Raw genomic sequence first — 26,649 nt, 5'->3', positions numbered from 1 at the left:
CAGTGTCATTCAACACATTAGTGTGGCCAGGGGGACCGGAAGTGGTGTCTTCTGACATCTGTCAGTCAGTGGCTTTAAACACACATCCCACACACTTTCACCGAGTGCCTATTATGCGTCAGTCTCTGCAGGGGAGGCCAGGGACGTAGAGCAGCGGAGACAGGGCCACTCTACGATGCCATTGACCAGGTAGCGGACACCAACAGTTGCAACGCAGCATGTTGAGTGCACAACCCAAAGCCACAGAAGGCACCCAACCCACTGTGGGAGGGAGAGCGCTGGAGGAGGATCAAGGGCTTTAGGGTGCCGGAAACCTGGACATTTCTCCTGTTTCACTCTGGGTCCCAGGTCCACCTCTCTGTTTCTATTTTAAATTACTCCAGATCAGGACTTCCCTAGTGGTCCAGTGGTTATGATTCCATGTGTCCACTGCAGGGGACACAGGTTTGATCCCTGGTCAGGGAACTAAGAACCTGCATGCTGCAAGAAAAAGACGATATTCTAAATGACTAAGGGCTGCCCCTGTATTCCTGAGCCTTCTCCTTGCAGGATCGAGACGCACACGGAGACACTTAGGAACACAAAGTCACTCCCTCACTGTCTCATCCTGGATAATCACTCACGCCGAGCCAAGAGGGGAAGTACAGGGATCATCCATTTTATTCCTCTGCTGCCTCTCCGGGGGACAGTGTGTATAGGTAAACTCGCTGCATATTTTAGCAAGGCTGCAGTAGATCACTGGGGTGACCAGATGATTTATTGCTCAAACCAGGACATTTGGAAAATGAAAGGGCATTCTAAAAATAACTAACAGGCCTTAACTGATCTACAGCAGATATGTAGTCCGAGATTGTCCTGAGTAAGCCAGGGTGTATATTCCCCCGACAGAAAATGCTACGTGTTCAGGACCCTCATGCATGCGTGCTAAGTGGTTTCAGTCATGTCTAACTATTTGCAACCCTATGGACTGTAGCCTGCCAGGCTCCTCTGTCCAAGGGATTCTCCAGGCAAGAACACTGGAGTGGGTTGCCATCTTCCAGGGGATCTTCCTGACCCAGGGATTGAACTCATGTCTCCTGTGACACCTGCAGGCAGATTTTTGACCACTGAGCCACAGGGGAAGCCCCTCCTCAACCTCACGGCAGTCAGTGCCTGCTCTCTATCCAGCTGGATTTAACATTCATTCATTCATTCAATACAATATCCATGTGCCAGGCCCAGTGGACAGCCCTGTGAGGAAGACAAACTCTGCCCTCATGGAACTTATGTTCTAGAAGAGGCAGAAAGTAAACAGATTAATAGAAAATAATAATATCAGGTAGTGACGAAGTCTGAAGAGAGAAATAAAGCAGTTAAGAGGAAGGGGAGAGGTGTGCAGGGTGGGGACTTGATGGCCCCTCTGAGGGAGCTTCTGAAGGAGCAGGCTTTGGGAGCAGGAAGAAAATGAGGGAAGAGATCAGGTAGGGTCGGGAGTCATAGAAAGCTTGAGTTTTATTCTGAGTGAGATGGGAACCATTGGAAGGTTTGTCTAGGCCAAAGCTGCAATCTCTTTTCTTCCCCTTTGGCTGCACCTCACAGCATGAGGAACTTCCTTGACCAGGGATCGAACTCACACTCCTTGCAGTGAAGGGGCAGAGTCTTAACCATTCAATCGCCAGGGAAATCCCCAAGGCTGCAATCTTATGTGCGTCTTAAAAAGAATTACCTTTTTAAGGCTCCTGGTGGAGAGAACACTGTGTGTGTGAGTGCGGAGTGGCTTCAGTTGTGTCTGACTCTGTGACGCTGTGGACTGCAGCCCCCAGGCTCCTCTGTCCATGGGATTCTCCAGGCAAGAATACTGGAGGGGGTTGCCATGCCCTCCTCCAGGGGATCTTCCTGACCCAAGGATTGAACCTGAGTCTCTTACATCTAACCTGCACTGGCAGGTGGGTTCTTTACCACTAGCGCCACTGGGAAGCCCCAGAGAGAACACTGAAGAAGGGCAAAAATGGGAAAAAGAAGCCAGGCTGTTGTAATCATGCGGTTGTGGGGTGCCAGGGACATAGGCCACAGTGGAAGAGGTGGTGCTGGCGCAGAAGTGACTGGACTCTAGAGACGTGGCAGGGTTAGCATCTGTAGGACTTGGGAGCGGGCGGGAGTGGATACCCTACAGGGAGCCAAGACCTGGGGACAGGGCTGACTCTAGCCGATCCCAGCCTGGCCCTGGGCTCCTTTCGAGGCTTGTTTTCAACCTGTAATGACCTGGGATTCGGAAGCCAGAGACAAGCAGCTCTGGTCTCCCAGGCAGGAGGGGGCCCCGGCCGCCCTTACCTTTGGCTCTGTGGTCCTCCTCCTTGGGGCACTTGCCCCCTTCCCACCACTTGCGCTTCAGGATTTCCAGGCGGTTGTTCTCCTGCAGCTGGAGAATGGCCAGATCAAACTCATCCCGAAAGACGGAGCCTGGGGGTCACAGGAGAGCCCGAAACACAGGACGTGAGAGCCCCGTCTGCATCTCTCTGCTCCCCGGCCAGGTCTCAACCTCCCTGCCACCCCCCACCACCTGCCCATGAAGCACAGGAGGGGCGGGGGTGGGGTCCCCGCAGGAGCACAGCTCTCCACAGTGCTCAGGCTGGGACTCTCCATGGAGAGAACTGCGTTCTGGCTCCAAGTGGGGCACCAGGTATTTCTACTTCCCTTCTCTCCACGCTGACTGGCACGCCCAGCCCATGGCCAAGACCCCACTGTGGGTCAAGTGACAGACAGCGGCGCCTCCCACCTCCCCATCCACGTGCCACTGCGTTCTACCTGGGTGAACCCGCCAGCATGCGGGGAACTGGCTGCCAAAGCTCCCCATCTGCCTGCCTCCGGGAGGCCACGGAGGGACACCTTCTGCGACACAGACCTTGCTGCCCATCAGCTGCCTAATCTCTACTGTATTTAAATTAGTTTCTCTGCCATTTGTAACTCTCACTACATTACACCCAACAACTGTTTACCAGGAGCAGCCACCAACAAGAGAAAAGCCACCCAGAGAGAGGGGTGGCTCTATCTGCATGGAGAACCCATCTGGGGCATCCCCGACCCTCACAGCTGCCCACTGGGTGCCCCAGAACCCTGACTTTGTCCACCACCCTGTCTACATCGCTCCCCTCACCTCCTCAAACCGAAGGTTTAGTTGAGTGCAATTCTTTTTTTAATTTTCAAATGGAATACCGTCAAGGAGCTCTGGTCCTGGAATTCAGATTTAATCACAGAAATAGGCTTAAACGAAACCATGGAAAGCTCGATGTCCCAGCCCAGGCTGAGGTCTGAAATCATTAAGAAAAAGCTGCCAAGAGTCTGGAAAGCAACTAAGCTACCCAGGTTCTTGCCTAAACTCTGTGAAGGCCTGCTGTGGACAGATGGTCTGGGGGAAAGGGCTCTGGTGAAGAATACAGGCAGGAGCTGGAACAAACAGATGCCTGTGCTCAAACTTTCATGCACATTGGAATCCCCTGGGGATTTGAGGCCCGCAGACTCTGATTCAGTGGGTCTGGGGTGGCGGCTGAGAGTGCATTTCTAACAAGCTCCAAGGTAGTGCCGGGCCGCTGGGCCATGGAATCAGATCAGTTCCCAGATCTCTTAGGATTCTAACAGCCCATGACTCCATAGATAGAAACTTCCCTGCTATAGCTACAACTATGCTTGGGCATTCAAACCGCAAGCCTGCAGCACTGAACGCAAACTGGGTGAATGTCAACAGCACCTCACATATAGCAGGTACTTAACACACATCTGAAGTGAATGGCTACTTGAACTAACAGATGGTGTTAGATGGTGAGACTAATGAACATTCCAGGTTTAGAAGCAAGTATCCACCCGACAAGGCATTTCGAGCAGTTTTCAAGGCTTCTTCAGCCCAATCTCTATAGCACACCAAGGGCCCCAGCAAAGGATTATTCTGCTTACTCCATGTTTGCCTACTTAGCTCCTAAACTACTTACCCATCTCATTCCTTGTTCCGTTTCCCTTAATTTTCCTGGGTCCAATCACAGTGCTTATTTGTTTATGCCCTTACCTCTCACTTAAGAAGGACACACATGCTTGTCTTTAGGACCTAAATTCTGTCTTACCAATTGACTCTGCAGTGCTCTTCCCAGCCTGACAACCTGGGCTAGCTCATAGTTCACCCTCCCCATCTATCCTGTTCTGTCGAGCTGGGTACCCTTTTGTCCACACGGTCTGGGAGGCAAAATGTTAGATTTGAGACAGGCACCCTAGGCTCAAGCCCAGTTTCTCTCTCCACCTATTCTGTGACCTTGGACAAGTAACTTATCAACCCTGAATCTCGGTTCTATCCTCTAGGATGGGAAGGACCACATCTACCTTGCAGGTGGGATAAGACTAAAGTAACTTCAGACACAGAACCAATGCATTTCCCTCCCCTTTTCATTGGTTATCGACGAGAATTTCTAGTCAGTCAGCTTCGTGTCAACTCTCTATAGGTTTTTCCTCTATGAAAACTTTTGAAACACTTGACATTTCAGTTAAATATGTTAAACTGCTAGAGTATTATCAAGGTGCAACTTAGGTTCATTTTGTGGCTCACTCCACCATCTTGAAACAAAATGTCAACCAGTAAATTTCTCAAAGGGGCCCATGATCTGTAATATTAATGGACTCCATGAAATATGATGCTAAGTGGAGAGCAGGCAGGTGCCCTGAGTGAGGCTTCTGGGTTATAGAACTACTAGTGTCAGAAATTACAGGGTTCAAGAGTTGAATCGTGTTACTGCCTATGTTCCTGGGCTTGGTTTCTGGGCAGTCTTTAAGAAGTCATCTGCTTTGATCAAGTAACAGAGGGAATGATGGAAAAGATGGGGAGGGCCTGATGTTCCCCCAAACAAGCTAAGTGTGATGAGATACCATGGTGAGACCAGATGATTAGGTTTAACCTTCAAAATAACCCTTTGAGTTAGGTATTAGAAACCTGGTTTTAAAATGAGATGGGCTTCCCTGGTGGCTCAGAGAGTAAAGAATCTGCCTGTAATGTGGGAGACCTGGGTTCGATCCCTGGGTCGGGAAGATCCCTTGGAGAAGGGAATGGCAACCCACTCCAGTATTTTTGCCTGGAGAATTCCATGGACAGAGGAGCCTGGCAGGTTACAGTCCATGGGGTCGCAAAGAGTCAGACATGACTGAGTGACTTTCCCCTTAAAATGAGATAACTGAGACTCCAAGAGGTTAAATCACTTGTCCAAGTTCCTGCAGTCAGGAAGAAGGGTGCATTTCCAGATCTGCCTGCCTCAAAGCCATGCTCTTCACAAGACACTGATATAAGTGAGCCCCGTAATTTACAGAGTTCTAAGTTATGTAATGATCCAGAGAAGGGGTGTAACACTACTATATATAAAATAGATAACCAGCAAGGACCTACTGTATAGCACATGGAACTCTACTCAATATGTTTTAATAACCTGCAAAGGGAGAGAGTCTGAAAAATATATATGTCTACTGAATGACTTTGCTATACACCTGAAACCACCACACCACTGTAAATCAACTAAAAAGAAAAGAGAGAGAGGAAGAGTTGTGCAAGATCATAGCAAAGATGCATGCACTGTATATCAATTTCCCCACATGATCTGATTTCTTCCATCCCTGCTGCTTTCCCTGCTGCCTCGCACAGGACAACCTTGTCTGAAGTCAGCCCTGTGCCACATGACTCTCCATGGTGTTGGGGGAAGGGTATGTGTCTGAAACACTTGGGAGACATTTCCAGACCTCCACCACAACCATGGTGAGCAGTTAACATGCTCCGCCTCACCTTCTGGTGAAGGAGTCATCGGCGAGGGAAGGCCTAAAGCAGGCATTGCCTTCAGAAGGCATAGCTGGGATACTTTTCTGGAAGCCAAGCTTCTCTAGCCTCCTCAGAGCTACATCACAGCGCTCCTGCTCACTCTCAGCTATCTACGCTGACTCAGAGTAGACGGATCCATGAGAGCCACAGATGATTTGAAAGCCATCTCCTCCAATCACATCAGTCCCCTTTCATATTACACCTTTCACCATGGATACTAATAGCAAAATTAATTCACTCAAGTCCTACCATCTCCCTCCCGCCACTAGTAGAGATGTCAGCCAGCCGAGAAATGGTCAAAGAGCAGGAAGCAGAAGGGGAGAGAACAACAGGCCTAAAGAATCCACCAGGGGCATCTGAGAGCCCTTTAGTAACCATGCAATTAATAACTAACAAGGGCTTCCCTGGTGACTCAGTGGCAAAGGATCCATCTGCCAATGCAGGAGACGCAGGTCCTATCTGTGATCTGGCAAGATCCCACTTGCTGCAGTACTGGAGACTGTGTGCCCTAGAGTCTCTGCTTCACGACAAGAGAAGCCACCGCAATGAGAAGCCCACGCACCACGTTAGAGAGGAGCTCCTGCTCGCCGCAACTACAGAAAAGCCTCAGCAGCACTGAAGACCCAGCACAGCCAGAAATAAATAAACACAATTATAAAAAAGCTAATCAATTAACCTTTCAATAACTAAGGGCTGAGAACTGATCCCTGATGACGTGAAGTATGAGGGTTTGCTTTAAAAAAAAAAACAAAACCTTGAGAATGCCCGCCTCAAGACACTGAGAAATTGGTTCTAGAAACAGGGGCTGTTGATGTGAAGGCTGCCTTCAGTGGTCTGAGCTGCCCTGAGCCTGCCTGGGTGGAGCTCCCCGAAGAGGCTGATCCCCTCCTGCATACCGACTGGCATGCCAATCCCATAGCCCTTGGTGTCCAGCAGGCCCCCGATCTGAGTGAGGTTGCAGTTTCGCTGCCGATAGTACTCATTCATGGTGGACTCCAGCAGGAAGGCGTAGTTGGAATTCAACACCCTGGCGATCCCCTCCTCCGTGCTCTTCACGAACACACTCGGCTGTTTGGAATACATGTAATTCCACATGCGCTGGTAGGTCTGATAGCGGGAATTCTGAGAAAAGAACACAAGGAAGCAGGTTGAGGGTAGCGAAAGGGGACAGCGGTCTGGAAAGGGAGAGCATCCAAGTGGTCCCCCAAATCCTGGTCCTTCCGCTACTCAGTCCCCTCCTTGCATTCAAGAACCTGTTCCCTTTCATCTCTCAGCTGCCACTGCTCAATGGCAGTAGAGGGCTGTGATTCTGATACCTTTTACAGAAAGACAGCCCCTGGAGAAGGGAATGGCAGCCCACTCCAGTACTCTTGCCTGCAGAATCCCATGGACAGAGGAGCCTGGCAGGCTAAGTCCATGAGGTCGCAAAGAGTTGGACACGACTGAGCGACTAAACACACACACACACACACACACAGAAAGACAGAGAAGGAACAGGATCTGAAGGTGCTGCAAACTCCGCCTGCTGGTTTGATCATCGCATCTGCCTCATCCACCCTCAAGGGGTCTTCCATTGCCAACCTCCACACACTGACCAAAGTGAGTATGGGTATTCTGGCTGCATCCTCCACTCTCCTTCTAGGAGGCAGCGAGCTCAGATTCATTCTGGACTTCTAACAGACATCACCCAAAGGAAGAATGCCAGCCCTTTTCTATCAACTCTGAACCAGTCCATCAATCACATATCCAATGCTGGCTTCTCAGGTACAAATAAGGAGACAGAGATTTCTGGGGGATTATCCAAACCCTATGCTTGCATTATGCCTTCATGGTCCCTGTGCCAGCAGCTCTGAGACATGTACGGAGAACAGAAAACTGAAGGCCTTGGACTTGTTTCATGTGAAAATGAACTTCTTGGGTCATAGGCTGCCTAGACAATCACAGACTCCAGGGAAATCTGCTTCCCTAGAGATCTTGCAAGCCAACACAAACCATTTCTGGGTCTAGCCCAGCTCTGGTTGGCCAGCTAACACGCATTGTGGCAGGATCCACTCCTGAGGCTTGCAAGGGAAACTCAGAGAAGCCAAAACAGCCCCCATCTGAGATCTATATAGTCTAGGATCAGTGAAACCAGTTCAGCTTAATCTAAAGTTCCTCACATCTCATTCATTAGTGTATTACTCCAATCTTGCTTTGTCTAAGTACTACTAATAAAATTTACCATACAAAAAAAAATTTCAAGCATGCTTTAGCCTCATCCTATGCAGTAATAGAAGTAAAAGTATAGTTTAGCTTCACCACATATTTTTTCTAATGCTTATTAAAATAAATATGAAACTATTGCAATTAGAAAACATTTCCATCATTAAAATCATCTTAAGCAGCACTAATCATTCATGATCAACATCAGGAACAAGGCTGGCATTAACCCAATGCTCTGAGGACCTGGTTCCAGGGATACTTTGGGGAGCAGGGGGGATAATGAGCCCCATGAGGACCTCCAAACTAGGTGTTCAAAAGGGAGGATGAGATGAGGAGAGATGTTTTTCTCTCCAGCAGACAAACATCTCAACTTTATCCTGCCCAGCTCCCGATGCTGGCGAGCAACCGTATGGGTTTACTTGGAAGAAGGTCATGCTGGAGCCTCCGTGAATCGTGCCATACTCAATGGCAGTCTGGTCAGCCAGGTCATCCACTGACTCAATGGGCACATCCATGCGCTGCACAGTCAGGAAGGCTGCCAGGTTGGCCGTGTAGGATGAGATGATGATCAGCGTGAATGCCCACCTATGCAGGAAAAGACCAGGAAGTCATCATTGCCCGGGTGCCCCCAGGAGTCTTAGCCCCCATCCCCAGTCCTGCTGTGACATGGGAGAGGGCAGGGACCCTCTTCTTCTGAAAGAGCCCTCAGCTTAGTGGAGGAAGAGAAAGGAGGCAGGGCATATGATCTCAGCAGAAATGAACAGTGCTTGGGAGGTTGCCTTGAAGAAGACCATGGCTCTCTTTCTCTTATTTCCTAAAGGAGGTGATTGTTGGGTTGCTACTCAAAAGAAGTGTGTCTGTGAACATGAAACAGCTTGGGAGACAGTGAGCAATGAGCTAGTGAATGAGCTAAGGGTGTCAGCTCTGGGGGCTCTCTTCAGAGCTACAGCCAGGACATCTCCCCCACCCCCTGTCCCCTCACGATGCAGCTGACCTTAAGAGGAGCATCACCATGTACTGAGCACCCACAGAGAGCCACACCCTCCAGCTCCTGTGCTCCCTACAACTCAGGGAAGGGAAATTCTTCTTGTGACTTTACAGAAGAGGAAACCGAGGCTCAGAGAAGCAAAGTCACGTGGCCAAGTAACACATGGAGAAATTCGTATTCTAAAACCAGTTCCACAAATCGTCAGAGCAGGAGCTCTTCAAGACAAACTGATGACAAGCACCTCTGAGCCACTGAGAAGTTGGAATTAGAAAACACTCTTACAAAGGTCATGCTATTTCAAAACTGAAGGTTGTTTCATTGGGTAGATTGAACTCATTTAAAATTAGAACAGCTCTGCAACTCAGGCAGCATACACGCTAAAGTCATTAAAACCAGTTTGTTCACTTAAGTAGGTTAAACAGGACTTCTACCATCTGGTCAGCAGTATGGATCTGCTTTCTAATCCATTTGTTTATAGGGGTTCAAAGATATATGTAAGCATAACTGAGGCTGGCGAATCACCAAATTCTGAATCAGTGCAGTCTGAATTAATGAGGCTTCAATTCATTATGAAGACATGTGCCAACGAAGGCACAGTGTTTGCCACAGGCTGCGGCAGGGCAGCTTGCAGGTGGGTTTGCAAGAGCAGGAAGTCCCATTACCCCCTTGGCCTGTGCGCTTTCTTCCAGGAGTGATAGGACAGGTGCACCCATCAACTTGACAGGCACATCCACATGCCAGCGCACCAGATCCATGCCCCAGACCACCAGTAAGAGATCTGGTTTTAGTTCTGACTTTGTCTAATTCCATCTGTGAGACCTTGGGGGAAAGCTACACAATTCCTCTGAGGTCATTTGCGTGTCTAATAAATGGGAGATAATAATGCCTGCTTTGTGTTTCCCAGGTGGGACAGTGGTAAAGAATCCACCTGCCAGTGCAGGAGATGCAAGATACTCAGGTTTGATCCCTGGTTCAGGAAGATCTCCTGGAGGAGGAAATGGCAAGCCACTCCAGTATTCTTGCCCAGCAGGCCACAGTCCATGGGGTCGCAGAGATTTGGACATGGCTTAGTGACTGAACACCCTAATAATGCCTGGTTTACCTGTCTTGGATCAGACCAGATAATATGTCATTAGTGACTAATTATCTGTAAAGGATGAGATGAGCATGAGATACAGAGACAAGTAGAGACAGTCCCATTTCATCACAAATGGGATGAAAATCATCTGTCTACCTTCCCTACTGGTGACCTGTAAGTGCCTCCATCCTCAAATTGGCTTTCCTGCTCCTGCCAGAGTTTTTACACCCTCCTAGAAGTTGTTTCTCATGAGCCTCCCCCAGAGGAGGCTGGGGGTGGTGGTGAGTGCTCCCCAGGTGGAGGTGAGCATTTGGAAGTTGCTCTGACCCACTGTTGTGGGTTAATGAGCCCTGGGTATGGACATGACCTCAGAGCTGGCTGGGGAGGTTCCCTCAACCACACAGCTACACTCTGGCATCTGTTCCACCCTGGACAGCCATGTGGCTGTTTATGCTACTGGTCATAGGGGACAGTTCCAAGAGCCTAAGTAGCTCAGTGCAAGTCCATTGCCTCTGCTGAGAAAGCAAATCACACCCAAGCTCCCTCCAGAGGGGTCAACAGAGCCTTGCTCCTGTGCCAAACGGGCATTTTATTGTGAAGTTGGCATTCTTGTTAGAGACATGGTATTTTCTGTCACTTGCTCTGGATGAGGATGCCATATTAGGTCACAAAGTCCGGGTCCTCTGACCTCCCACTCTCCAGGGAGCCAACAAACTGAGGCTGTGATTTCATAACCAAGAGCTCCGAGAGGCAGACGGGTACACCAACACCCCTGGGTCAGGCTGGGGAGGGCCGAGCCTCCCTCCCACACATGCTCTGGAGCAGGGTAACCAAGCCACCTGGGGCCAGCTATTTAAAGCCCTCCTGAGCCAGCGGGCTGAGTCAACAACCTGCAGGACAGGTGGTCCCCTTGGCACCAGGGCAGATGTCCTCTAGGGGAGGGAATTCCTGGAGGTGTGAACTGACAGGTTAAGGGAGCAGGCAATGGAGCCCCACTTGGCGCCACATGGTAACATGCCCCTTGGGAAGGAAAAGCCCAGGTAGAAAGGGATCAAAATCTGCAGCTGACATCTCATCTCCGGGTCTCTGCCCAGATTTCCTGGATTTTTTAGAGGGTTCTGCGATTGTGCCTGCCAAGGTCTCCTTTCTGCCGGGGAACGTGAAGCCTGGCTCCCCATGGTGATACGCTCAGTGACTCCTGGGCTGGATGTGATAATGGGTGAGGATCCTGCCCCAGCAATTTAAATCCTACTGTATTTGTCACTTATCAGTCCCGGCTGTGTTTCCACCTGCTAGGATCAGTCCCAGTCCAGTGACTCCCAGGTAACTGTCCAGATGCTCCACCATCCCCAGCATCCTCATTCCTTCCCCCTTCCTCCAGCTTACACAGGCTGAGAAGGAGGGGAGAGAATGAAGCCTGTAAGTCCTAAAAGCTGTGACACCAAACCCGACGGTGGGTTTTTAAGTGAGGATGGAGAACTTGCCTCTCAAGGGTACATCGATATTTCATTTCCCCCCAAAATGAATGGTCTAATAGCAATGATCAGTTCAAACATTTATGTGGCTCTTCCAAATTTTCAAGGAACTTTCCCACACCTTGAATCATTTCACCCTCTTCCATTTGCCCTGCCTGATCCAAGAGGAGAAGGAGCTGGCCAACAGCCCTGTGGACCCTGCTGTCAACTTAGACCCTGAGGTCCCGTCCAACTCTGAGCCACTAAGAGCTTGCATTTTTCTACACCTGCTGAGGTGGACACGACCCAGAGGCAGGAGCAGACAGAGCTCCAGAAAGCTGCTGGAGGGGGAGTGATGTGACTTGGGGTTGGTGAGGGGAGGGCCAGGACTTCCTGCTACACACTGTGCATATTTGCACAAATTTGCACATGACTTCTCAGGCCCTGCCTCTCAAATGCCAGTCATTCTCAGGTCAGGAAGTTATAACTGCCTTGCCAGGGCATTTTCTCACTGGCTCTCCTTTTGTGCCTTGGCTCCTCTCTGCATCTCCAAGGCGGGGAAGGGGAAGGAGAGAAGATGGCACAAACAGCACCGTCCACTGCACCTCCCCCCACCCCACCCCACCCCACCAGCCCTCTGAGCTGGCAGAGGCTGTCCAAGGGCGGGGCTGAGGTTCCTGCCTGCAGGAAGCCGGATCAGGGCTCATCTGAGGACCCCAGGATCTTACCAGACGCCACTGACGCAGCGGGTGGATAAGGCGCGCGGGGCGATGGTAGAGCCCTGCTGCATGAAGCCCCCGACCGGAAACCAGAGGCTGTTGCCCAGGGAGTACTGATTCACAAGGAGGTTGCACCGGCCCTGGGCACACGGGTGGGGGCTGTACCACTCGTAGGGGGTCAGTCTGTGGGAGAAAGGAACACACATCAGCGCCGTGGAGGGTGGGCATGAAGAAGGGGTGCTGGGGGCGTGGGGGTGCTCTTCTTCCTGGACCTTGGTAGCTGCCTGTGGCCTTGGGCAAGCCAGCTCCCTTCTGTTGGACTATGTTGGCAGTTTTGGAACTTTCTTTAATCAAAGAAACATCTTAATTTTTTCAAAATAAATCAAGTCATGGGGGTGGATGGCTGGGAATTCCTTGTTCTGTCTTTTTTGTTCCCCCGAAGTGACCACAGAGAGAACCCTAGGGCCCCACAGAGCCGTGGATTGAAAACTCTCAGCTCAGCGTGGAAATTCTCAAAATGTAACTGACATCAGAATCACCAAAAAGGCTTGTGAAAACACGGATCGCTGGGCTCCAGCCCTAAAGTGTCTGATTCGCTAAGTCTGGGTGAGGCCTACAAATCTGCAGGTTCCTGGCAGAAGGGGATGCCACTGGTCCAGGGACCACACTTTGCAAACCACTGGCCCCAGTGGTTCCCTCCAGCCCTGGTTCTCAACCCTGTCTGCGTTTCAGACTCACCCAGGAGCTTTTTAAAAAATGCCAACACCTGGATTCCATGCCCAGAGGTTCTGATTTCATTTGTCCAGGTATGGCCTGGGCCTCAGCATGTCTCAGGGCTCCCTGGATGAGTGTGATGGACACATAGGGTTGACAAGGCACACAGGCTCCTTCGACTGTCCCGCACAGCCTCACGCTGGCCTCTCTCCCAGCGGTACCTCTGATGTCTCTGATGCCCTAACTTCCTGCCCACCAGACACATGCCTTCCCTCTTCCCTAGCATGCCTCCCACACAAAGCCTTCAGCTCTGATGTGGGAGACGCATCTGGACATATGCCAAAAAGGGCAGGTCTGCGTGTTCACGCGATGCCATCATCTTCCCCGGCCTTCCTGTCCCTTCGCCCAGCCTAGTCTGCAGGTGCTGCAGGGCTGGTTCACATTTCTGTCGCTGCTACTTGTTGCTGATTACAAGGCCATTGTGCCATCTCTGGCCCCTGTCCCCATACGTCCTCCTTCCTTCCAGGGGCTGTGGGGCTGGATCGGACCCGTGGGGCTTCACCCCAGTGGTTCCCAAGCCTACAGGTGGTTGGATGTGAGCTTCAGAACTACAGATTCCTGAGGCCTCATCCCTAGAGATTCTGAGATGATCTGACTTAGACATTCAAGTTTTTTTAAAGCTCCCTGAATGACTCTGATATCAGCTGGCTTGGGAACAGCTGCCATAGAGCAGTGGCTTTCAAACATCTTTTCCCCTCTAAAATCTTACCCAGAAGTACAATACATGAGAGAGAAAAGTGGAGCTGGCCTGAATGAAGACGAGCTGAGGCCGCAGAGCTCTGTGTGCCTAGCCTCTTCACCGCCCCTCCACGTGTCCGCGCCTACCAGGAGCCTCCACGTCCTCAGGAACCCAGTTTGAAAGCTATTGCCTTGGGCCAGATTACCCTACCCTCAGATATTACTTATATAGGATATTATATGTATTTTGCTGCTGTTGTTCAGTTGCTAAGGCCATGTTGGACTGTAGCATGCCAGGCTCCTCTGTCCTTCACTGTCTCCTGGAGTTTGCTCAAATTCATGTCCATTGAATCAGTGATGACATCCAACCAACTCATCCTCTGTTGTCCCCTTCTCCTCCAGCCTTCAGTCTTGCCCAGCATCAGGGTCTTTCCCAATGAACTAGCTCTTCATATCAAGTGGCCTGTATATCTGTGTGTGTGTGTGTGTATGTGTGTGTATATATATACATATTGTATGATATATATGATGTATGATCAGACCTCTAGTACAATTTTTTGGTTAATCTTTTTGTTAATTCCGGATCCTGTGGGGGGGGGGGGGGGGTTAGTGTGTGTATGAATGTGGATGGCAGGAGAGAGGGGTTGTTTAAGCCCCCAGGGCTGATTGAAAAGCTTCAGGCTGTGGCAGGCAGGGTGAAGCAGTCTTGTGTGTGTGTGTGTGTGTGTGTGTGTATGTATCTGATAGCCACGCCCTAATACCACTTCCAGGCCCTCAAGGCCACCTGAGAACCATGACTTTCTACACACAGGACCTCAATCAAAGGGGACAAGAGAGAATTCCAGGGCAGCGGAGCCAAGACTCAGGCAGACAGCTTCCTGTGAGCAGCTGCAGACAGCCCAGCGAAGTGCAGAGGGGACGTGTCAGATGGCATGCTAGCTCCCGCGCCTTGCCAGTCGACACTGACAACAGATTCTTGGCAGTGGGCCTGGCTACAGGCCCAAGGAGGGTAGGTGGCACCAAGCGGCACACGCAGCACCCTGTGATGATGACCAGGTTGTAAGCAAGGCCTTTCCCCCTTTGGCTGGGTCTCAGGGGTCGGGAACGACTTCCTGAACCTGGCTTTGATCTCCACTGGAAGAGGCATGGAGTGGGTGATGCCATGCCTCTTGGGCAGGCTGGGAACTGCCCCAGGGGTTCGTACTCCGAAGATCCTTGGGGCTCCATTTTCATTTTTTAAAATTTATTTTTAACTGGAGGGAAATTGCTGTACAATGTTGTGTTAGTTCTTGGTGTGTGTGTGTGTGTGTGTGTGTGTGTGTTAGTTGTTTGGTTGTGCTTTGAGAGCCCACCAACATAGCCCACCAAGCTTCTCTGTTCATGGGATTCTCTAGGCAAGAATACTGGGGTTGGTAGCTATTTCCTTTTCCTGGGGATCTTCCCGACCCAGGGATTGAACCTGGGTCTCATGCATTGCAAGCGGAGGATTCTTTACCACCTGAGCCATCAGGGAAGGCTGGTCTCCTCTGTGAATGAGTGAGTGAGTGAAGTCGCTCAGTCGAGTCCGACTCTTTGAGACCCCATGGACTGTAGCCTGCCTACTAGGCTCCTCCCTCCATGGGATTCTCCAGGCAAGAGTACTGGAGTGGGTTGCCATTTCCTTCTCCAGGGGATCTTCCCAACCCAGGGATCGAACCCAAGTCTCCTGCATTCCAGGCGGATGGTTTAACCTTTGAGCCACCAGGGAAGCCCAGTGATGCAAATCACCCATAATTAAACACGCATCCCCTCCCTCCTGGGAGTTCCATCTTCTGGAACTGGAGGGAGCATAGGCTCTCCTTGAGCAATGAATAGACGTGCTTCTGGGGAAGACCCCACCCCATAGAGGTGGACCATTCACCTCAGAGTAGGCGTGCGCTGCCCCTGTAGCCCCAAGGCAGAGGAGAGCAGACAGCTGGACCAGAGCCACTGTCAGCCCCCTAGACTCTCAATCTGAGTGGGTCTTGGCTCCTCTGAGGTGATCAGCTGAGTTCTGAGCAGGAAGTAGGGATCTGTATGAATGACCCTGAACCATGGGAGCTGGTTCTGCCTCTGGATAGTAAGTGGGCTCTTCTGAAGCCCAACTTAGCCTCAGAGAGAAATGACCCTCTCTGCGCATCCTCCTGGGATGCTCCTTGGCTTCTTCCTGGGCTCAGGGATACTCTCTCGTGTCCAGGGAGATGGGGGGCGGGTTTCTTGTCCTCCCCGACCCCAGATCTGGACCATGTGTCTCAACACAGTGCTGCTTGCCAATGCTGCTCTCCATCCTGCCCTGCTGCTGCCAGCCGCCCTGCACGGTCTCCATTCAGCAAGGCAGCTGTGTTTTCACAGACAGACCGGGCTGGGGAAGGGCCAGGCCCTCTGCAGAGGAGGCCGTCTCCCTCGCCTGTGTCACCGAGGCTGCTGGTTCCCAACTCCGGATTTGCAGCCTCTGTTTCCTGTCACTCAGCACTTTGTGGCAGGTCCTGGCGAGGACAAATGCCAGGGCAGCCAAAGGCAGAGCACTTAATCAGAGTAATCTTCCCACCACCTTCCTCCCTTCCTCTCTCTCCCAAGGCAGGGGGCTGGAGACTGGGGAATGAGAGGGGTAAGAGGCAAGGGGCACAAATTCGGACAAGCTCGCCTGTCTATGTTGCGCATATCAGGGGACGGGCACATAGATGGATGGACGGGCAGTGCCCGGCTGACAGCCGGGCCGAGTGGCTCGGGTCCTGAGCCCGCCTCCCATTCCTCTGGTTTGGCACCAAGGCCGCCCCCTCCTACTCCCCACCCCTGCCCGTGCAGTTCCCAGAGGTGGACACGAGATGGCGGTGTGAGGACAGGGAAGGGGAGAAGCCAGTACCGAGCCACGAGGAAGAGGACGCAGCTGACGGCCAGATAGGCTAGAAGCATGAAGAGCCAGACGCCTGGAGAAAATGGGTCCAGGAAGGAGAAATAGCCAGGTCTGCGTCCCTGGAAATGGAGACAGAAACGAGATTCATGTATGCATTCAGTTAGCACAGCCATTGGGCAGGGGAGGGCAAAGGGGTTGGTGAGCTGGGAATGGGCCCAGACTGCACTGCCTTGGGTTATAGGTGATTGGTTTAAATGACACAGGGGCTGAAGGTGTAGAGGGGTCTGCTCTGAAACATCTACATAGCCTTTAACTCAGTAGATGAAACTAAAGAACGGCCCAGGGCCTCATCACTTCCTAGGATGAAGGAGGCTCTGTGCTGGGCAATAGCACAGCCCTCAGTGTCCGTTATATGCGTCCCCATGTCCTCCAGGGGCAGCGTGGATGGGCTCCGAAGCATCTTGAGCTGTTGATGTCCAAGGACATGTAGCCCCCTCTCTGCCACTCATGTCTTTCTTACGAGGATGCTAATTTGATAGGCATCCTTGGTTTTTGGTTTGCAGGGTGATCTAACATACCGTGAGATCAGGTAAACCTCAAACTGGGTGCTGTGAAGCACCCAGATTCTTATTTTCATTGTATTCGGAAAGAAATCAAAGCCCTAGGGCATTCACGAGATGTATCCAAGTTTAGAAACAGCTCATCAGTGGAAGAACTGGGACTCAAATGCATGCTTGCTGACACAAAGCCCAGGGCATCTGATGCAGCCCATAATACTACAGGAAAACATGGTTGTTCCTAGGCCAGGCAGTCATGGGAGCCAAAGGATGGAGCCAAGAACCAACCAGAAAGCTGGGGACCACACTCTGGCAGAGAGGGGGGTGCATTTTCTGCAGGAAAGTGAGACAGAACGAGAAGGAAGGAATTTCTGAATCTGCTCCTGGTCTTTAGCAGTGTGGTCTCAGGCAAGTGCACACCCCTCTCCAGACTCCACTGGAGCTGATCTAGATCAAAGATGATACCCTAGTGACCTGCAGCCCACAGACCACTTGCTTGTTGACTTGTAGTGTTTACTCATTTTGATAAGCTGTTAACATTAAGTGACTAGGATGTTTCACAGAAAAATCCAGATTTCTGGCTTTAAAAATGGATGATCTGGCCACATTGGGCCCAATTCTCAACCAGCTGGAGCTGAGTGGTGGCTGTTCACTCAATTCAGGGCCCCACTCTACAGCTCCCACTGCTGCCCTGGCCTTGAACCAGGCTTGCTTCTTCCACTTACTATGAAACCACTGGAACAGATGCTCCCTGAAGACCATTCTAAATCGAAAATGATATGACTTTATGATTCCAGGAATCTACGAGGTCCATGGATAGGATAGAAAATCAGTATTAAGCTCAGGAGTGCTATGAACAGGTAAACTTTCAAGTTCAAGGACATATCAGTCATGGCACAACCTGCTGTCAGTATCAAGGTATGTCATTTTGTACTGGGGTTCCCAGACACAACAAGGGGAGCTATCTATGCCAATACTGAGCTGATCTCAATCAGCTTTCTGGGCTTTTGTTATCCAAGGACAGCCAGACCATGAGATAATGCTGAGAAACTGCAGGTAACAACAGCTGCTCCCAAGGCAGCATCTAAGGAGCAGGGGAGACAATGCTGCAAGGCCCTGTTGTATCTGCACAAACCCCAATTGTGGCTGATTTTCAGCTGCTCTTCTGGTGAGTTCTCCATCCCTTCCCAGTGAGCCAATAGACAAATTCCCAAAGCACTCGGGAGTATAATTTTATTCTCCCACTGAGGACACAGTCCAGAGGGTACAGAGAGAAGAAGTCAGAGCTTACCCTCTGCCAGTGGGGCACTGGTTCTTGGATCCTGAAGTCCTTCATCAGTGTGACAGTGCCCCCTGGGGTGATCTGTCTGAAATTGGATTTCTCTCCCAATGTGGCTTAGACCAGGGAACTGCCTTCTGATACCAACTGCAATTTCTCTGCCTCATGTGTGTTCATGTTGAGCTGCAGAGAACACTCAAGTGACTGGGAAAATAAAACAGCTTGAAGGACAAAGCCCAGTGACCAGGGGAACAGGAGAGAAATAGGGAGAAGACCATTTGAGTATGTACGGCCCTATCACGATGTAAATTGTGTAACAGGAAGAAGGACGCAAGACAGCAGAATTGGAGTCCCTCGTTAGTCATTCCTGTGTCCATCATGGACTAACCATGCCTTCACCATCATCCGAAGAGCCAGTGCAGAGGCAGGAAGGGACAGCATGAGTCCAGAAGAGGGTGAAGATGCTCATTACATCTACACACCTGCTGCAGAAAATCACTAGTTTGGGCCTCTCTTGGGGTCCTTCTATCCCCTGGAGCTTCTCTGGGCAAATGTACGTGAATTCTACACCTGTCACTCATGACTCCTTCACTCTGTGTCTCCCAGCTGAGAGATATCCAGGAGAAAAAAATTCTTTCATTGTTACTCTCTGAATCTGAAACCCCATTAGATGCTCAATGTCAGAAATCTATCCCTGATTATATCACAACGAATGAAATTGAGGAAAATGACAGCACTATTTAAAGCTGCCGTATTTGGTTATGGGTGATAAGAAATGATGCACAGCCATGGGAAAAATTCCTGGAGACTTAAGTTATAAAACATAGAGCATCACACAAACAAGGATCAAGACATAAACAGAGCTCCCCTGGAAACATATCAGTCACGTTGGCAAGGCAACATCTGATTCCACGTGTGACTGACTGACGCCAACCAGAAAAGCAAGGAATGGGCAGTCATTTGAGATGTGGGTCTGGGCTTGCACAGACTAGGCTTGGACTGAGCCCAAGCTGTTTTTATGATGCCAAAGAGAAGTATGTTACTTGCAAGGCTCTGAACGCCTCCCGTTTTTTTTTTTTTTTTCTATGTGGATGCTTTCGTTTGCTTCCTTCCCAACAGACATCTGAGATCCTGGTGCTGGGGGTAGATCAGGAGTCATATGCCACTGGCATTTCTTCCTAATAACAGGTTTTCCTTAACCCAATGGATATGTGGATATATGATGGTGATGCTTTTCTTCAGATCTCAAAATGCTTCACTATGTTCTTTGGATTTCAGTACTCAGTTCTCCATATTGACAGATGGAAGAAATGGGACCCAGGGAGGTTAAGTGCCGTGCTCACATCACTGGTGATGGTTTCAATTTCTCTGGTGCTCGTTTGTCGAGCTGTGCCATAGGGATACCGTGCTCTCCTTCTTTCAAACAGCAGCTGTATTGCATCTTCCTCTCCATTGTATCTTTACAATTTGCTTCAATAAACTCCCTAATTAATCCCAGCCTACTCGATCTCGCCCCCTTAAAGTACTCTAAACATTATTTATACCCATCATCATTTAAGACTCTCGAGAGTCCCTTGGACAGCAAGGAGATCAACCCAGTCAATCCTAAAGGAAATCAACCCTGAATACTCATTGGAAGGACTGATGCTAAAGCATCAGTGCTTTGGCCACCTGATGTGAAGAACTGACTCATTGGAAAAGACCCTGATGTTGGGAAAGATTGAAGGCAGGAGAAGGGGGTGACAGAGGATGAGACGGTTGGATAGCATTACCTATTACCTATTCAATGGACATTAGTTTGAGCAAGCTCTGGGAGTTGTGAGGAACAGGGAAGCCTGGTGTGTGGCAGTCCATGGGGTTGAAAAGAATCGGACATGACTGAGTGAGTGAGCGACAAACCATCCTCTTTGGGGACTCTCTTATTGATTTATACATGTCTCTGTTGACTACAGTTTGGGCCTGTTCTTTCTGGTGAAGACAACCACGTTGAAGGTAGATAATTGGTGATACAGAGTCTATGCCCCAAATGTCTAGGTCAAGCCAAGCCCTGTAAATGGGGCTGCAAATTAGATGGCACCAAAATGGGAACTGGTTCCTTGATTTCTGTACTGTGCTTCAGACGGACCACGTCAGAGCCAGCATCACGGATGCTGTCGGATGGTGAGCGAGACGGGGCTGGTCACCAAATGACTACAATCCCTGAGTGGCAAGGCCCTTTGAATATCAGCAGTGGAGCTGTTCACGGAGTTACCGAGTGGAACTAATCTCCTCTTGCCTGCTGAAAATTCCTCTTATCCTTAAAAAAATCCATAACCTCACTGATACTTCATTGCACATTTACTGGAAGAAATGACGTTATAGTAAGAAAGTAATTGCTTGCCCAGAGTCTGGAGCCAAATGCATAAGGACATTGGGGCCAGGTAGTGCAGGACAGGTAATGAATTAACACGCAGACTCTGGAGTCAGCCTGCCCAGGACTGAATCCTGGCTGTACCATATACAATTATGGGATCCTGGGCGAGTTATGTAAGCTCTCTAGGTCTCCAAGTCTTCTTCTGTAACATGGGGGTAATCATAAAACCTACCTCTTGCACTGTTTTAACACACAGTAAGTGCTACATAAGTAAGTGATGGCTCCCCCCTCTGTCTAATGGGCTTCCCTGGTGGATCAGAGGTAAGGAATCCACCTGCCAATGCAGGAGACGCAGGTTCGATCCCTGGGTGGGAAAGATCCCCTGGAGGAGGGCATGGCAACCTCCTCCAGTACTCTAGATTGGGAAATCCCATGGCCAGAGGAGCCTGGCGGGGTAGTTCATGGGGTCGCAAAGAGTCGGACACAACTGAGCGACTGAACAACAACTGTCTAATGGGAGCCATGCGTGAGAGAGGTGGGGGTGTATGAGGAAAGATGGAACTGCCTTTTATAGTCCTCTCTCATGGACAAGAAATCCAATTTTCCGTCCCGTAGTAGCACATGCTAAGGATCCTTGGAGGGAGAATTCCATCTGGCCACATTCCCTTTCTATAACTCCTAGAGTTTTAGTGGGTTATAATACATGAATCATGAGAGTTTCCCCAGGGCTCCCCCAGGAAGTGATTAGGGTAATACCAGGCTCTCTTCTGGAAGGCTGGCTCTTAGAAGCTGGTAATTGCAAACTTTGGAACTCAGTTCCACCTCAGCCTTCCCAAGAAGTCAAGACAGAGTGGCTCAGATGTGCAGTGGGCTCTCCTGTGTCTGTGTGAGGGCTGGGCACCCTCCACTTCCTGACACACAGACTTGGGACATCAATGCTGTTGCTTCTCTCCCTCCAGCAGCACTCTTCCCTCTCCAGCAGAACCAATGACAGAGGCTCATCCTGTCCTCCATGTGGTCTTGCCAGTCTGTAGAACTAAATGGCCACTGATACAGAGGTTTCTTTCCACTACCAGGTGTCATCAGTGGTCAATAAAACACTCTTTAGGGCTGAAGAAACAGATAAGACAGATGCAGTCTCCATGAATCCTTCTGGAAGAAGCAGAAGGAGGAGATTCTTGGTCCACCCCAGGAACCCATGGATAACTCCCTCAGTGTGTCTGCAGTGGACTGTCTTGATATTTTGGTTTAGCATGCACTTCCCACCTCTGACTCTAAGAGGAAAAAAGAAGTAAGCAATTAATCCCTCTTCACTTAAAACACCCAGATGGGGTTGTTGCCTTTATAATCCAGATGCTGGTATATCTATTTTCACTTTGCTGATTGGAAATCTGTCACAAGAAGACCTAAGTTCTAAACCTGGTTCTGACCTTGACTTTCTGAGTGATCTTTGGTGAACCACTCTGCTTCTCTGGGTGCTGTTTCCTTCTTCCAGAAAGTGGAATACCGCAATCAACATGAAGTGGGGATGTGAGAATTACTATAGTAACATTGATAAAATCCTTGAGCTTCTTGAGAGAGAAGCACTCTATAAGTAACCAATAGTAACGTGATTATACATCCAGAGAACCATATACTTCCATTATATGGGCTATCAGGTTACTTAGTTTTAAGGAATAGAACTTTATTCATTTTCTACTTTCTTATAACAGAGTATTAAGCAGTATTAGAAATGATTCATTGGTTTACTAAGTATTATTCTCCATTTTCCTAGACAGTCTTTCTGAGATGAAACAGACCTTCTTGAAAAACGACTAATACATCCAGAAAAAATGCCAGGTGTTAATTTAATGTTGACGTTTATTTCTTGCTCATTTTAAAATTTAATCAGTTTGCGCTTTTTTTTTTTAACTTTTCTTTAAAGAGATGATTCTTGCCAAGGGTTAAGAAGAGAAAAAGAACAAAGTGTCAAACTTCCACATTTGTCATTCAAAGATGGAGCAGGACATCACAGGGGAAAATAATTAACTCATATTTTCTAAAAACTTATTTATTTGTTTACCTATTTTTGGTGGTCCTGGTTGCGGCACATGGGCACTTGCTTGGGGCATGTGGGCTTTCTTTAGTTGTGGTGAGTTGGCGCTACTCTCCAGCTGTGGCCTGCAGGCTCAGTAGTTGTGGCTCATGGGCTTAGTTGCCTGAGCCATGTGGGATCTTAGTTTCCAGACCAGGGATCGAACCCATGTCTCCTGCATGGGCAGGCAGATTCTTAACCACTGGACCATCAGGGAAATCTCACTAACTCACATTTTTCAAGGGTGACTTAGATGCTCTGGCTGGTTCAGGGTACTACATGGGATCATAGATAGTATCATTAGATTAGAAAGGATCGTGAAAGATCACCTAACACAAGGAAATATACCTCCTACACCATAAAGACAGATCATTGCAAGTGTGTGGACTTGGAGACTGAAAACCTGGGTTCCGTGCACCCTCACCATTGCCCCATCTTTCTTCTTTCCCCTGCACCACTGGCCACCACTGACCTCAAAATCCTTCTGTGTGAAACAAGAATTCTACTGTCTGCCTCGGGGGGTTGCTGTAGTAAACCAGAGATTGTGAAAGTGCTTCATGAATAACGAGGCGTCAGATGATGTTAGTCAACACACAAATATCCTGGACATGCACCCAACCTCCTTGAATATATTGATGTTGAATTTTTTAAACCTGATTATCCATTTTGGGGCTCTATGTGCCAAATGTCAAACCCCAGGTTGGCTTTTGGCATGCTCTGGTGAGGCCTTGCTCCAACAGTCAGTGTGTGCTTGAGGCATACAAACTTACTTTAATATTAATCTGAGCAAAACATCATTAGGCAAATTGCTGCTGTAGAAAAATAAGAGAGAAAGCTACATGACATACTCTAACATCAAATATGAATGTTTTTGATTTTCTGTGCTCTTCTCCCTTCCATTCACAGATATTTGGGAGCTTATAGTATGCATCAGTTCTATAAAATGCTGGACTACAAAATACACAATTCTGTGAAACCCCCTGGACTGCAAAATGCCCGTGGGGTTATACTGCTGTGTTACATACTGAACTTCTCAATAAGAAATAAGCTAATATGCTAAGGAAATGAAGAGAGTCCTGAACTTCTGATGTCCCCAGTCACTGGACTCCCATCTGTGGAGTACATGGGGACACTCCAGATTCTAAAGGCTGGGCCCTCTATGTTTGACCTGGAAGCTCATCTGGCCTGGGTCAGGGGTTCTGAGGCCTTCTCAGGAGTGTGCTTTTCTGTCTGTGGGATGCACAGGCATCAGGGCGGGAGGGAGTAAGGGGTTCAGGTGGCAGCTATGGCAAGGCCTGACCTGTTGATGGATCTGAGCTGCCCCAACATCTGCTTTCACTCACTTTTTGTTCTCAGACCAACAGGGTAAAGGTCAGAAAGAAAAAGAAGAAATCAATTCTGGTCACTCATCCTGCTGCCTAGAATACTGGACCTCCTGACAGAAGCCAGGTTTCTGGGAGTCAGTGATGCTTGGCCGTGAGCCACAAAGGGAAGTGGTGCTCATTGCTCACAGAATTACAAGATCCCTCACACTTCTCCCCGCTTTCCTTCCTTTCTTCTATACTTTTCAAGTAAATGCTGCCTGTTTAGGATGATGACATTTTCCACACCAAAAATCATCCCATAAAAATGCATAGTCTAATACCATATGATATTGGGGCTTCCCGGGTGGCTCAGCAAAGAATCTGCCAGCCTATGCAGGAGACACAGGCTCAATGATCCCTGCTCCAGAAAGATTCCATGTGCCTTGGGGCAAATGAGCCCATGCAACACAATTACTGAGCCTGTGTGCTGCAAGTACTGAAGCCTGAGTGCCCTAGAGCCTGTATTCCACAAGAGGGGCTGCCGCACCAGGAAGCCTGCACATCGCACCTAGAGCGTAGCCCCCTCTTACCGCAGCCAGAGAAAGCCCACGTGCAGCGGCAAAGACCCAGCACAGCCAAAAATAAAGAAGGTACTTTTTAAAAGCCTAAAAAATAAAAGAAACCCCTGCCTTCAAGGAGGATACAGGCCACTGGAATGCAGCAGTTGATGTTAGAGATGAGCAGAACCTGAACCAAGGCAGAGTGGGCAGGAATAGACAGCATCTGTGAAGACTGCTTAGGACGTGAGTGGACCAAATGGGCATTCGAGGAAAGACAAGTGCAGGGCGGCTCAGGTGGCTGGATGCAGATGCTGCGACCCGAGAGGGGGCAGAGGGGAGGAGGGAGGAACATGCCAAATGCAGTTTGTGTGAGTCCCCATTTTTGAGGTGCCTGTGAGATATCCATGTGGAGATGGCTCGTGTGTGCCCAGCTGCTCAGTCATGTCTGACTCTTCGTGACTCCGTGGACTGTAGCCTGTCAGGCTCCTCTATCCACGGCATTATTCTAGATATAATGATGTAAGTGAATAATGATATATAATGAATAAATGATACTGGGGTGTTGTCATTTCCTCCTCCAGGGATCCTCCTGACTCAGGGATCGAACCTGCGTCTCCTGTGGCTCCCACACGGGCAGGCGGATTCTTTATCACTGAGCCACCTGGGAAGTCTGGAGACAACTTAGTAATGTTTTTAAAATATGCTTCCGGAATTCAGGAGAGCAGTCAGGGTTAGATTTATAGATTTGGGAGCAGGTGAGATTATCCAGTCAGAGAATTGGGAGAGTGAGAATGGAAAAGGACCACAGACATTTAAGTGGCAAACAGAGAGAGAAGAATCAAGAGAAATGGTAAAGAAGGCAATAATCAGAGAGACAGGAAGCACAGCAGGAGAGAATGGTGATTAGGAACAGAGAGGGGGTTTTAATAAGCAGGAGAGATTGACAATAACAAATGTCAAAGCCAGCCTCTGAGTGGCAGGGAGTAGAGGTCGAAGAGCAAAACAGTCTTCTGATTCTGATCCTGGATATGCCTGGCAGAAATAGATTATACCCCAAGGCTGAGAGGAAGGAAAATATCCCACAGTCAACTCGTGATGATCCATGTTCAAGAAAGAACCTAGATAATCTGAGATTGCTGGATGGGCACAAGTTACTTCTGATTATCTTTAGACTTGAGATATACCTACCACCACCTGTTATTTTGAAAGGTTCTGAAGAATTTCTAACTAGGCATTTATACCTTGTGTTAACTATTTTTATTGTTGCACACAGGTTTGATTTTCACCAGATGCTCACTTTTTTGGTAACTATCACTCATAACTCAGGTGACCTTGATACAGAGCTAAGAGACTGGGTCATTATAGATTACAAACTACATTAAATGAATCATATTTTTGCTCACAGAGAACTATCAGTTAGAGAAAATCTACAAAATAATAAACACCCAGCATTCAACTTTAATTTCATCAGCTTAACACTTACTGTGTCAGAGAGAGCTTCTCTATGTAAAATAATTTTAGACAGCGGCACTCACGGTGAACTCTGCTGGGCTCCCCTTCGGTATTAGCTGTTTCTGACAACCTCTTTTGTCTCAGACTCTGCACACTTCATCTCAGACTTGTTCTAACCAGGTCTCCCCATTTAGTTGATTCAGGATTGTCTTCTCCCCAGCTCACTTTTTGATGCTTTCTAAGCATTCTGCTGCACACATGGAATGCAAGTAAATATTTGTTGAATAAATGTATAAACCGTCAGTTCTGCTTAGTGTGAGCTGTTCACGCCAGCACTCAATTTTTGCTCAGCTTGGCCCCCTGTTAAAAATTAGATCTGAGCAGCTGTGTGACACACTAGTGCCTCAGTAAAACGGCAGGGAGAGGGACGGAACGTTGATCAGACAAGGGAACTGTGTGGGTAAGGCTCTCCAGAGAGACAGAGAAT

General features: G+C 49.1%; 1 protein-coding gene across 1 annotated transcript in view; it reads right to left on the bottom strand.

Annotated features, from left to right (window-relative positions):
• GRIK4 (glutamate ionotropic receptor kainate type subunit 4) overlaps window positions 1-26,649 on the bottom strand; it is a 343,900-nt gene that overhangs the window by 18,934 nt on the left and 298,317 nt on the right. Inside the window, exons 13-17 of the mRNA XM_052652431.1 lie at window positions 16,593-16,702; window positions 12,269-12,442; window positions 8,440-8,605; window positions 6,715-6,940; window positions 2,311-2,439 (exon numbers count right to left, since the gene is read on the bottom strand). Coding sequence (XP_052508391.1) covers window positions 2,311-2,439; window positions 6,715-6,940; window positions 8,440-8,605; window positions 12,269-12,442; window positions 16,593-16,702 — 805 coding nt within the window. The remainder of the gene's footprint in view (window positions 1-2,310; window positions 2,440-6,714; window positions 6,941-8,439; window positions 8,606-12,268; window positions 12,443-16,592; window positions 16,703-26,649) is intronic.

This window comes from Budorcas taxicolor, chromosome 15 (assembly GCF_023091745.1).
Source record: "Budorcas taxicolor isolate Tak-1 chromosome 15, Takin1.1, whole genome shotgun sequence".
Classification (NCBI taxonomy): domain Eukaryota; kingdom Metazoa; phylum Chordata; class Mammalia; order Artiodactyla; family Bovidae; genus Budorcas; species Budorcas taxicolor.
This window is presented reverse-complemented; position numbering and strand designations above follow the sequence as displayed.